The sequence below is a fragment of the Carcharodon carcharias genome, chromosome 7 (assembly GCF_017639515.1).
Source record: "Carcharodon carcharias isolate sCarCar2 chromosome 7, sCarCar2.pri, whole genome shotgun sequence".
Taxonomy (NCBI): Eukaryota; Metazoa; Chordata; class Chondrichthyes; order Lamniformes; family Lamnidae; genus Carcharodon; species Carcharodon carcharias.
This window is the reverse complement of record NC_054473.1, coordinates 82787734-82800459: the sequence shown is the minus strand read 5'-3', so window position 1 is coordinate 82800459 and position 12726 is coordinate 82787734. Positions and strand designations below refer to the sequence as shown.

The window sequence follows — 12726 nt, the reverse complement described above, 5'->3', positions numbered from 1 at the left end:
GTTTTCCTCAAATCCCCTCTAAATCTCCTGCCCCTTACCTTAAATCGATGCCCCCTGGTTATTGACCCCTCCACTAAGGGGAAAAAGTTTTTTCCTATTTACCCTATCCATATGCCTCAATTTTGTACACCTCAATCAGGCCCCCTTCAGCCTCCTCTTCTCTGAGGAAAACAACCCCAGCCTACCTAGTCTCTCTTCATAGCTGAAACACTCCAGCCCAGGCAACATTTTGGTGAATCTCCTCTGCACCCTCTCCAGTGCAATCACATCCTTCCTATAGTGTGGCAACCAGAACTGCACACAATACTCCAGCTGTGGCGTAACTAACGTTTTACATAGCTCCATCATAACTTCCCTGCTCTTGTATTCAATGCCTCAACTAATAAAGGTAAGTATCCTATATGCCTTCTTAATCCCCTTATCTACCTGTCCCGCTACCTTCAAGGACCTATGGACATGCACGCCAAGGTCCCCATGGTCCTCTGTACTTCCTAGGGTCCTACCATGCATCATGTATTCCCTTGCCTTGTTAGTCCTCACCTCACACTTTTCAGGATTAAATTCTGTTTGCCACTGTTCTGTCCATCTGACCAGCCCATCTATGTTGTCCTGTAGTGTAAGGTTTCCCTCCTTATTATTTACCATACCACCAATTTCTGTGTCATTTGCGAACTTACTGATCATACCTCCTACATTAATTTCTAGATCATTAACATACACTACAAACAGCACCAAACCTTGCAGTACGCCACTGGACACAGGCTTCCAGTCACAAAAACAGCCTTCGACCATCACCTTCTGCCTCCTGCCACTAAGCCAGTTTTGGATCCAATTTACCAAATTGCTCTGGATCCCATGGGCTCTTACCTTCTTGACCAGTCTCCCATGCAAGACCTTGTCAAAAGCCTTAACCATGTAGACTAAGTCAATTGCATTACCTTCATCTACACACCTAGTCACCTCCTTGAAAAAATCAATCAAATTTGTTACACATGATATTTCCCTGACAAAGCCATTCTGACTATCCATGATTAATCCTTGCCTCCCCAAGCGGAGATTAATTCTGTCCCTCAGAATTTTTTCCAAAAGTTTCCCTACCACTAATGTTAGACACTCTGGCTTATAGTTCCCTGGTTTATCCCTACCACTTTTCTTGAATAATGGTACCACATTAGCTGTCCTCCAGTCCTCTGGCACCTCTCCTGTGGCCAGAGAGGGTTTGAAAATTAATGTCATGGTCCCTGCAATCTCCTCTCTTGCCTCTCAAAGCAGCCTGGGATACATCTCATCCAATCCTGGGGGTTTATCCACTTTTAAGCCCGCTAAAACCGCCAATACTTCCTCCCTCTCAATACTAATTTGTTCAAATATATCACAGACCCCTCCCTAATTTATATAGCTACATCGTCCATCTCTATATAGTGAATAGAGATGAAAAGTAATCATTTAAAACCTCACCTATGTCTTCCGGCTCCTCACACAGATTGCCACTTTGGTCCCTAATGCACCCTACTCATTCCCTGGTTATCCCCTTGCCCCTAATATACTTATAAAATGCCTTTGGATTTTGCTTCATTTTACCCGCCAGCATTTTTTCATACCCCCTCTTCTCTCTCCTAATTTATTTTTTAAGTAACCCCCTGCACTTTCTATACTCTCTAGGGCTTCCGCTGTTTTGAGCCCTCGGCATCTACCATAAGCTTCCTTTTTTTTCCCTTATCCGACCTTGTACATTTCTCGACATCCAGGGTTCTCTGAACTTGTTGGTCCTACCCTTCACCTTTATGGGAACATGTTGGCCCTGAACTCTCACTATTTCCTTTTTGAATGACTTCCACTGCTCTGATGTAGATTTTCCTACAAGTAGCTGCTCCCAGTCCACCTTGGCCAGATCCTGTCTTATATTAAATCAACCTTCCCCCAATTCAGAGCCTTTATTTCCAGTCCATCTTTGGATTTTCCATAACTACCTTAAATTTTACTGAGTTATGTAACCATCACCAAAATGCTCCTACACTGACAATTCTACCACTTTCCTGGCTTTGTTCCCTAAAATTAGGTCCAGCACCACCCTCTTTCTTGTAGGATTTTCTACATGCTGGCTTAAAAAGCTCTCCTGGATACATTTAAGAATCCCACCCCTCTAAGCCTTTCACACTTTTTCTATCCCAGTTAATATTGGGGAAGTTGAAATCCCCTATTATTACTCCATTATTTTTACACTTCTGACATTTGCCTACATATCTGCCTTACTATCTCTCCCACTGTTTGGGGGGTCTATAGTATACTCCCAACAATGTGACTGCCCCCTTTTTGTTTTTATTTTCTACTCATATGGCTTCATTTGAGGAACCTTCTAAGACCAACAAGTCCAGAGATATTCTAAGATATCATCCCTCCTTATTGCAGTAAATCCCCATGTGTTAATCAACACCCTCAATTTATCTGCCTTACTCGCAAGACTCCTTGCATTAAAATAAATGCCATCCAGCCTTGCCATGCTCCCTTTTGTCTTAATTAGACAATATACGCCCTGCCTTCCAGACTGACTTGGTTTTTCTTTTATATTTGTCTGTGCATCACTCACACTATACCTCCACTTCGTAACTCAACCCCCTGCCAAATTGGTTTAAACCCCCAGTAGCACTAGCAAACTTCCCCCCCCCGCCCCCCCACAGAGATGTTGGTCCTGTTCCGGTTCAGGTGCAACCCAGACTTGTGCAGGTCCCACTTTCCCCAGAAATGGACCCAGTGATCCAGGAATCTAAAGCTTCCACTCCTGCACCAACTCTTCAGCTGCTCCATCCTCCTATTCCTATATTCACTAGCACTTGGCACCGGGAGTAATCCAGAGATTACAACCTTTGAGGTCCTGTTTTCAATCTGCTATTTAGCTCCCAAAATTCTTGTTGCAGGACCTCATCCCTCTTTCTACCTATGTCCTTGGTACCAATATGAACCATGATCTCTGACAGTTCGCTCTCTCCCTTCAGAATTCCTTGCAGCCGTTCCGTGACATCCTTGGCCCTGGACCCAGGGAGGCAACATACCTTCCTGGTGTCATGTCTGTGGCTGCAGAAACGTCTGTCTGTACCCCTCATTATTGAATCTCCTACCACTATTGCTCTTTCTCTTTCTCCTCCCACCTTGTGCAGCTGGGCTCTGGCTGCATTCCCCAGAGTCACTCCCACCTTTTTACAACACAGAAAAACTGTTCGAGTGAGATGCACTCTGGGGCTTTCCTGACTACCTGCTTGCGTCCCTTCTTCTGACTGGTGGTCACCCATTCCTGCTCTGATTGCACTTCCTTAAGCTGCGGGGTGACCACGTCTAAAAACGTGCTATGCACGTAATCCTCTGCCTCGTGGATACATTGCTGTGCCTCCAGCCAATGCTCAAGCTCCAAAACCAGGCGCTCAAGCTGGTCAAACCAGTGGCACTTTTGCAGATGTGGTTGTCAAGACTGCCAGGAGCGTCTAAGACTTCCCACATACTGCAGGCCATACAACACATGGGACTGAACTCCCCTGCCATACCTTGGTTAAAATACTCTTACCTAAATTTAAGCCAAGTAGAAAATTATTTAAGTTTCTTTCTTTTTCAAAAAAAGCCCTAGGACTCTTACCTTTCCTTAATGTAGCTATGAAGTGGAGAAAAACAGCTTACCGCTAACTGCCAATCAGTTCTCAGCTTTGTGATGACGTCACTTTTGTCAGCCTTTTCAAATTCTGGTGGGGTTCCTTTTGGGGTTAGCTGCTGCCCTGACTGGCTTGATCTGGGCCTCGACCCTCAGGGGGTCGGGCCTTATTGAGAAGCTCCGCTGGCACCGTTCACCCCCAGGTTTGCTCTGGTCCCGCTGCTGCTCCGACTACCCTGATCCACCCCAACCTTTTTATCCTCCACTTACTCCTCCCTCCCTGACGTGCTTGATAGAGAGAGATTAGTCACTAGATCTCAGTTGACTAAATCAACCACAACCAACTCAGATGCAAGGCTGACACACACTAAAGCAAGTCAAAATTGGACACAAACCTAAGTTTGACCTACCTTCATAACTGTCACTTCTTCATAGCCCTGCTGAACTTCAATCATTGTGTATTTTCCAGGATATGCTACAAAGGAATCTCTGTTCACCCAGTCATTCTTGGTCTTGTCTTTGAACTTCTTTTCAAAATCCTTCATAGCAACATTCAGGGCAACTGGAGGACCCAGTTTATTTTGGCCAACTTCTCCCTAACCAGGAAAGACAGTGAGAAAGCAGCAGAAAAAACAATGAACATTAAATGTTCACTTGATAACTTGAAGCTGGAGGAAGTTGGCCTTAAGCTTTCAGGACAGTCTTCATCTACTGAAAGTTTCCAGCTTTTCTATTTTTATTACAGAATTCCAGCATGTTCAGTTCTTTTCCTTTTACATTACTGCTTAAACAAAAACGATTGGATGGAAATCAGGAGAAGGAGCTCCCTTTGCAGAGGCCTAGTTTGGGAAATTGTTCAAGAAACCAAGGTGGTATGATAAACTGTTGTCCACTGTAAGCTGGAGTACCGAGAATACCCGGGACCAAGAGAGGAAGGAATAATGCAAAGTTGTCAGATTTCATTCAGATCTATGGCCCATAAATGGCACTGCTAAAGAATGTCTGTAGCTTTTTTTTTAAAAATGTTTGTGAAGATAAATGTTGAGGGTTCTGGGACGGAACACATCTGCACTTAAGTACCCCAGAGGCTGCAACAAGTACTCACCAAGTGCCCTCAGAGCTTGACAGGAATAGGGCTCTTGGGCCTATCAAGCCCATTGCTTTTCTAAACCAGTGGTTTTCCATCTCAGGCCCCTGAACCTTAGGGATTTACAAGGGATTTGCAGGGGCCCTAAGAGTCAACACATTTCTGCAGTTCTCTCAATTTGTTGAACTCCCAAAATGCTGCAGTACGGTAACATTCCCCCTTCTGAGTCAGAAGGTGGAGGGCTCGAATCCAGACAGTTCCAGTGAGCAGAGGCCACAATTCAAGTTCTGAATTCTGCATTAAGTGGGTTACTCACGTTCGGTGGGCATGTGATCCGATAAAACCTCCCGCTGTATAGAAATAACCACTCTAACAGCTGGTATATAGATGGTCATGGTCACAGAGTGTGTGTTCACACTATTAATTATCCTGTGAATCCTCTCATTACACCACACTGCTCTCCAAGGGAAGAGTGTGAAGATACAAAAACAACAACAATGCCACCCTGTCAGACTGTTAATCACCTTGTCAATCCTCTCGCTGCTTCACATTATTCTCCAAGAGAAGAGGACATGTGAAGAAAGAAAAACAACAACCAATGTATATATTCTGTGCAATGCTGTTTTCAAAGAAGCACGTTACAATCTAGTTAGTGGAGTCGCTGGAAAATGTCAGACATTCGGTTCATGGGTCTCCATTTAGTCACATGCTCACCCTCACAACCACTTGATGGATGCAAAACAGTCAGATGGGGCAAAGAGTTCAGGACCAGGTAGCCTGATCTTATTCCCAACCCAGAAATTAGGCTATTGAAGTGGCTCCCGGCAAAGGTAGGTAGGACTCTCATTAACAGTCCAAAGTCACTGCCTGATGATATCAGCAGTGCTTTGACTAAACTTTGACTGGAAATGGGGATTGACAATGGAAGGCCCAAGTCTCCGGCTGCCTGGAATATGATCCAAGGCTCAAGCTGCCCTCCTTGTGCAGCAGAAGGCCTCATAGAAAAGCCTTTGGCCACTCCCAACACTGATAATTGACTAAATTCTCATCCCAAATCTCAGCCCAGAGCCTCTCCTCCCCCTTATCTCTGATAACTGACCTGAGGGTCTAACCCAACATTAGCCCAGAACCTCCTCTCCTCACACCCAGCCTTGATAACAGTCCAGGCTCCCCCAGTTCCCTCCCCAGGAGTAAACAAAAAGATATCAGGTCCCTCATCCAACCAGTTGAAGAAGGTTTGAGTTGGAAGTGCAGGGCGGTGGGTGGGCAGAAGGAGAAAGATTTTGCTGCCTCTGCTACTTACCACACGGCCCCAGCGGTTCCAGCAATAATAGAAGTCATTCAGTTTAATCAGCTGGATGATGTAGAACTTGTTGTTGTTGTTTCCGATGTTGGTTTGGTTCAACATGCAATCATAGTCCTCATGAATCTGTAACAAAAGTAAGGTGTCACGATCAGTGTAACAGGAAACCCCACACAGTCCTGTGGATATACATGAGGAAAGCCTGTCTCTGTGCTGTAAGTTAGTCTTGGCCCAGAAAGTGAACTACCTAGGATTTTCTGTACTGTAAACCTGCCCACTTTTTGAGATATCCTGCACTTTGTAAATATTTCATCCTTCCATTTCAGATGTGCTATAGTTGCAGCCTACCTTCTCATTGTCTTCTTAACCCATCCCTTTTTTATTTTTTATTTGTGCACAGGATGTGCGCATTGCTGGCTAGGTCAGCATTTATTGCCCTTAAGAAGGTGGTGGTGAGCCACTTTCTTGAACCGCTGCAGTCCATGTAGTGTAGGTACACCCACAGTGTTCCTCAGGAGAGAGGTCAAGGATTTTGACCCAGTGACATTGAAGGAACGGCAATATGGTTCCAAGTCAGGATGATGTGCAACTTGGTGGGGGACTTGCAGGTGGTGGTGATCCTGTGCATCTGCTGCCCTTGTCCTTCTAGATGGGTCATGGGTTTGGAAGGCATGCTCTTCTGTACTCACTGAACCAGGGTTGATTCCTCTGGCTTGATAGTAATGGCAGGATATGACAGGGCATGAGATTACAGGCTGTGGTTGTATACAATTCTGCTACTGCTGATGGCCCACAATGCCTCATGAATGCCCAGTTTTGAGTTGCTAGATCTGTTCTGCATGGTGATAGTGCCACACAACACAATGGAGGGTATCCTCTGTGAAGATAGGACTTCATCTTCACAAAGACTGTGTGGTGGGCAGTCCTACTAATACTGTCATGGACAGATGCATCTGCAAGAGGCAAGCTGGTGAAGCTGAAGTTAAATAGGTTTTTCACTCAATTCTGGTTCCCTCACCACCTACCTCACATATCTATCAAAATACTCCTCAATTTAAAAGTAAGTTTGGAAACATTCAAATCATTGGCTGATTTCTCCCTCTTATGTTTTTCCAACCATGAAGATTTACCAGAATTGTATTTTTATTCTTTCATGGGATGTGGGTGTCCCTGGCAAGGCCAGCATTTGTCACCTATCCCCAATTGTCCTTGAAGCGAGTGACTTGCTAAGCCATTTCAGAGGACAGTTAAGAGTCAACCACATTGCTGTGGATCTGGAGTCACATGAAGGCCAGACCTGGTAAGGGTGACAAATTTCTTCCCTAAAGAACATTTGTGAACCAGATGGGTCTTTAGGACACATGATGATACTTCCAGGGTCACTAATACTGAACCTAGCTTTGAGTTCCAGATTTACTAATTGAATTCGAATTCTACTAGCAGCCGTGATGGAATTTGAACACCTATCCCCCAGAGCCCATGTCTCTGGGTTATTAGTCCAGTAACATTATCACTATGCCACCATCTCCCCATTGATCCCAGGGATGAGGAACTTCAGCTATGTGGAGAGGCTAGACAATTAGGGGTTGTTCTCCTTAGAGCAGAGGAGGTTAAGGGGAGATTTAATAGAGGTTTTCATAATTAGGAGAGTTTGATATAGTAGACAGGGATAAACTATTTGATAAACAGTTGAAAGAAAAATACTTGATAGGAAAAAGAATTGCAGGGCAATGGGGAAGGAGTAGGGGAATGGGACAAATTGGATAGAAAAAGAAAAGATTTGCATTAATATCATGCCACAAGGTGCCCCAAAGCATTTTACAGCCAATGAAGTACTTTCTTTTCTGAACTGTAGTCACTGTTGTAATGTAGGAAATGCTGCAGTCAATAGGCACACAGCAATGTGATGTTGACAGAGGACACCAGGAATAACTCCCCTGTTCTTCTTCGAAATAGAGCAGACAGGGCGTTATTTAACGTTTCATCAGAAGGATGGCATCTCAGGCAGTGTAGCACTCCCATGTGCACTGCAGTGTCAGCCTAGATTTTTGTAATCAAGTCTCTGGAATGTGAGTTGAACCCACAACCTTCTGACTCAGAGGCAAACATGCTGCCAACTGATTGCTCTTTCAAACAGCCAACACAACCACAATGGGCATCTCCTGTGCTGTACGATTCTCCAAAAGCCCCTCCCATCTTCAGTTCTGAGACAATGTACACATCCTAAATGCCATAGCCCCATCATTCCTCTTCACCAATATTGACTGGTGTGTTTCTGACATTTTATGCTCTTATTCCAGTTTCTTTGTTGAGGGGAATGTCTGGACATTTCTAAAATGTGCACCTAGCAGCTAATATTTTGATCTCTGGTCTGTGGCAAGTTAGGCTGTCTCAGCAGGGAAGCTGCTAGTGGACATGTTCAACAATGGCCTCACTGCCTGTGCTGATCTTCGACACAGCCTCTCTGCAACATCAATCACTGCCTTCCACATTACAACATGAAGCAATTCAACTGGTCCATGACTCCTGCCAGGAGTGTAGAGATAGGATTGGGTTTGGCCATAGTGCCCTCTCTGCTGGGCATACAGCCAGCTGGCACTCACTGTCTGAGTTTGCGGTGAAGGATAGTCTCTTCAGTACTGGCAGGCAGCTGGTGCTGTGGAACTGTGCTCCAGAACAGCAACTGCAGGAAAGAGAATAGGGGAGGAAGATGTTTCTTTCAATTATTTATTATTTTAATTTCAGTACAAGAAAAAAATTGGAATTCTGGAGGAAAATTGGAATATTTTGTACTGTCTGCCACAGCAAGAGGCATTGGCACTTTGCTTCGATATAGAAGTGCTCTGTGGTCCTCAAAGGGTTCAAATCTGTTCGTACAAATCTGGGACGATTCTGCCCATTGTCTAAGTGTGGTAGTGGGCGGGTAAAGCAATGCCATATTGTCCCACGCCTGCTACATTACTTATGCATTCCCAGGAAACATGCCATTTCCATGGCGGGCGGGCTCCGACTAACCTGCCATCACCTCACCGCTTCATCACGCCAGGCCCCACATTTAAAGTACAGCCGCACTTGTGCTTCCAGCCCAGGACAAAGACATGGCCCCGACAGGCAAGATGACTGCAACCCTCAAGCACCTTTTGGGTGCTGTGGAGGCCTACTGTGAAGTGATCTACCCATGATCTGGCTGCAGGAGGGGCAGCAACATTACTACTCCAGCATGGCAGGCGGTGGCAGTGGTGATCAGTGCCAAAGCTGCACAGAAGAGGTTGGCCATCCAGTGCAGATAGAAGATGAATGATCTCAACTGTGCAGCCAGGGTATGGCAACCATCTCATCACTCTAAACTCACACTCAAAAGCCCATCAAGCATTCACTGGCATCTCACTCACTGCCAGCTCGAGGGACATCACCACTCACTCTCTCACACACCCTCATGTCCATCTGGCCTCATCTCCTCTGGAGACTGCCTTTTCAGCCCTCACCACCTTGAGGCCACTTGCACAGATCAACATGTGCCCCCACACACACTCTGGGATACCCCCCTTCCCCAGTACAGCCCTCACCCTGCAGCCTCTTCCCTTGCCTGAGGCCACTTCTCCCCCTTCCCCAAGGAAGCCCAAGCCCTGCAGCCATTGAAAAGCTGCCCACATTTGGCTGATCTGGTAGGTAGAGACCTGCCCGTCAGCCCCATTAAAAGTGATGTGGTGCTGTCTGTGAAGCCTGGTGTTGATGACTGCGAGTGCTGACCGAAGCAATGTCGGCAAACAAACCTTGAAGTCCTGAGCAAAGTGCAGTCCACCAGGTGCACGTTACTCACATACTGTTGTGAAACACATCAGCGGGAAGGGTGGTGATGAATCCGACAGGCTGACGTTATAATGATATGCTGATGTATTACAGTGAGGTTCCCGACATCCAATGGTGGGAAACGCGGCCCACCATGATGGGCTGAGCGGACAATCGCAAGCTGGTTTCACAACGTCGTAAAACCAATTGCGCCATAATGTCTGCTCACATCACCGAACATGCCCAATGCCAGTGGCCATGGAAAATCCCAGCCAATGTAAGTCAATCATTGCAGGAGAGTGTGTAGAAATCCTAAGAATATCAGCAATACTGGAGCCCACCTACCGTCGCCAATGCATTAGAACTCAGCTGGCAATGCTCATCAATCTTGGCCTTGGCCTTGTCTTTTGGAGCAGCTTTTAAGGCTTCAACAGTTGACTTTACATTATCCTCCTCTGGCTCAACTTTGACCTTCTTTTGCTTGGCATCCGACTTGGTGGCAGCCGATTTCCTCTTTGGTGGCATCGCTGAAACAAGAGCTGGAAAATGGAAAACAAAGCACATTAAATGGACGGAGGAAAAGAGAGAGATTGCGGACAGTGGGTATTGGGGGAGAGGGAGAGTGTGAGAGGATTGGGGGAGAAAGAGAGCACATGCGGGGGGCTTTATAGGAAAGAGAATGCAGAGGTTGGGGAGTTGGGGTGAGAGGGGTCAGTGCAGAGGCAGGGGTCCAGGAAAAGAGAAAGATGAAGGAGGAAGGAAGTAGGGGGAAGAGATGGTAGAAAATAGGGGAGAGGGGAAATAATGCTGGACTTGCTGGTAAAACCTGGCAGCGTGCCAGGGGTAATGTTGACATGGAATTCCGCATCCCTCTTTCTCCTCCACCATCCCTTTGTCCCTCTCCTCTCCCCCAGCCGGCTCCCCCATTTTTATCCCAGTCACAAGTCCCCAATGCTAAGAGATCATCATTTTCCATAGCTTATGATGAGCTCCATTGTATTAACTCTATCAGCCCTCCATTCCATTCCTAGTTATGCAATCAGCCGGCTCAGTTTACGCTTCCCATTCACTCCAGAAGGCAGTGCATTGTACTGAGAATTTAGTTCTTCAGATTTTGCACCTCCCCATTGTATTTCATCCATGGCCGGGGCAGTGAGACCAACCGTGCTGTTCCTGTCCCCACCTGCTAATTCAGCACAGATTGAGGATTGAAGCCTGAGGCCTCCCTTCCTCAATTGAGCCATTGGCCTGAATCTTCCGTTCTGGAGTCTAAGCTTGGTGGTGGGGGGAGAAGTGGGAGTGATTTCCGCTGCGCGGGGCAGGGAACAATCTTGCACTGTTCAGCTCATTGCATGTACATCTGCAAGGAGTACAGCGAATCTCCGGAGAGGGCGGGCAGGAAGTCGCCGTCCCTGTCATTATGACATGGGGTTGAAGGTCGAGGTGCCATATTTAAACGGATAGTCAGCCTGCAACCCCCTCTTCCCAGGCCGCCCACAACCTACAGCAGCCCCCCCCCCACCCCCCCACCACCCCGGGCTGCCCACAACACACCCCTATCCCCGGGCCAACTGCAAACCCATTCCCCCTCCCCGGGCCGCCTGCAACCCACCCCTCCCTGGGCCACCCACACTCCCCCTCCCCAGGGCCACCCACAATATCCTTTCCATCCTTGCCCAGCCACTGCTGCACCCTTCCCCTCTAACCCTTCCTCCCTTAGGCATCCTCCAAGCAACTTGCGCTGCCGCCACCACTCAAGCATAGGCTGGCATTTACAGATGCTCCCCAAAGAGGGCAGTGCAATGGCAACTCACCATTAATCATGGAGGAAGTCTACCTTGCGAGGTACACACGACCTATACGCAGTTGTAAATGTTGAACATTCTAATTTCTCATTGACAGTAAACTTAATTTCATGGGGAAACTTAATTCCTGTGAGCTGGCCTTTTAATGAGCATACATGACATGCTAATGCATGTAAAAGGGCTTCCGACATTGTTCGTCAGGGAGCTTGACCCGCCCTTATAGTCCCCTCAATAAAATTGCTAAAGTTCATTCCACCATCAGGAAATGGATTTTTGGCCTCGCATCAAATCAAGTTCCCCTGCCCACTAAGCTTCCTGCTGCTGGTAGACTGGGGAGATTCCACCCATCAGCTCTTTCTGAACAGCGTTAATTGACACAATGACTAAAGCTGGGAATCTATCCCACACAACAGGCACTCCCTTAACTCAAGGCAGACAGGCACCTTCCCAAGGCCAAACTAACGGCAGACTGGAGTTAAAGGAGGAGCGACTGTGCAAGGATGGATGGAGCACTCCCCTTTAAGTCCCTTTAAACAGGTGAGCTACACAGACATGGCAACTCTCATAGATTTTCAATGCACCACGCAGATTTAATGGCCATCTCATGGGCTCATTTAAATGTGCCTAAAATTCACGGAAATCTTGAAGTGAACTGAATGTTTATTTTTTATACTTAACTCATGGGGGTAAAAGTGGTTGCAGTATTCAGGGAATACCTTATTTTACCGCTTGCTGGTTTCCTCAATGGCCAAGATATGGCAGCCGGGCACTCACCCAACCCAATCGGATGCAAAATCTCACGCAATGACATCAGGACACTCGCCCACTCTCACGATCTTTCGGTCGGCAGTCATGCGTGAAAGTCAGCAGCTGCCAGTTAAGAAGCCTATTAAGGCCCTTAAAGTATTAATTAAGTTGTATTTTTCACTGCCCGCTCAACCATTCAGTTGGTGGGCAGGCGAATAGGCCAGGCGGACTTTACATTTTTTACAAATCCTCATCCATGGGCAGGATGAGGTTTCCAATGGTAAGTAAAAAACTAAAAAAAAAATGTTTCCACTTCATTTTAAACATGTGCCTCTTCACGTGACTGAGTCACATGTGG

General features: G+C 46.6%; 1 protein-coding gene across 1 annotated transcript in view; it reads right to left on the bottom strand.

Annotated features, from left to right (window-relative positions):
• Positions 1-12726, bottom strand: part of parp3 (poly (ADP-ribose) polymerase family, member 3) — a 48470-nt gene that overhangs the window by 20975 nt on the left and 14769 nt on the right. The window contains exons 2-4 of the mRNA XM_041192320.1: positions 10162-10355; positions 6028-6153; positions 4048-4233 (exon numbers count right to left, since the gene is read on the bottom strand). Coding sequence (XP_041048254.1) covers positions 4048-4233; positions 6028-6153; positions 10162-10341 — 492 coding nt within the window. The 5' untranslated portion in view covers positions 10342-10355. The remainder of the gene's footprint in view (positions 1-4047; positions 4234-6027; positions 6154-10161; positions 10356-12726) is intronic.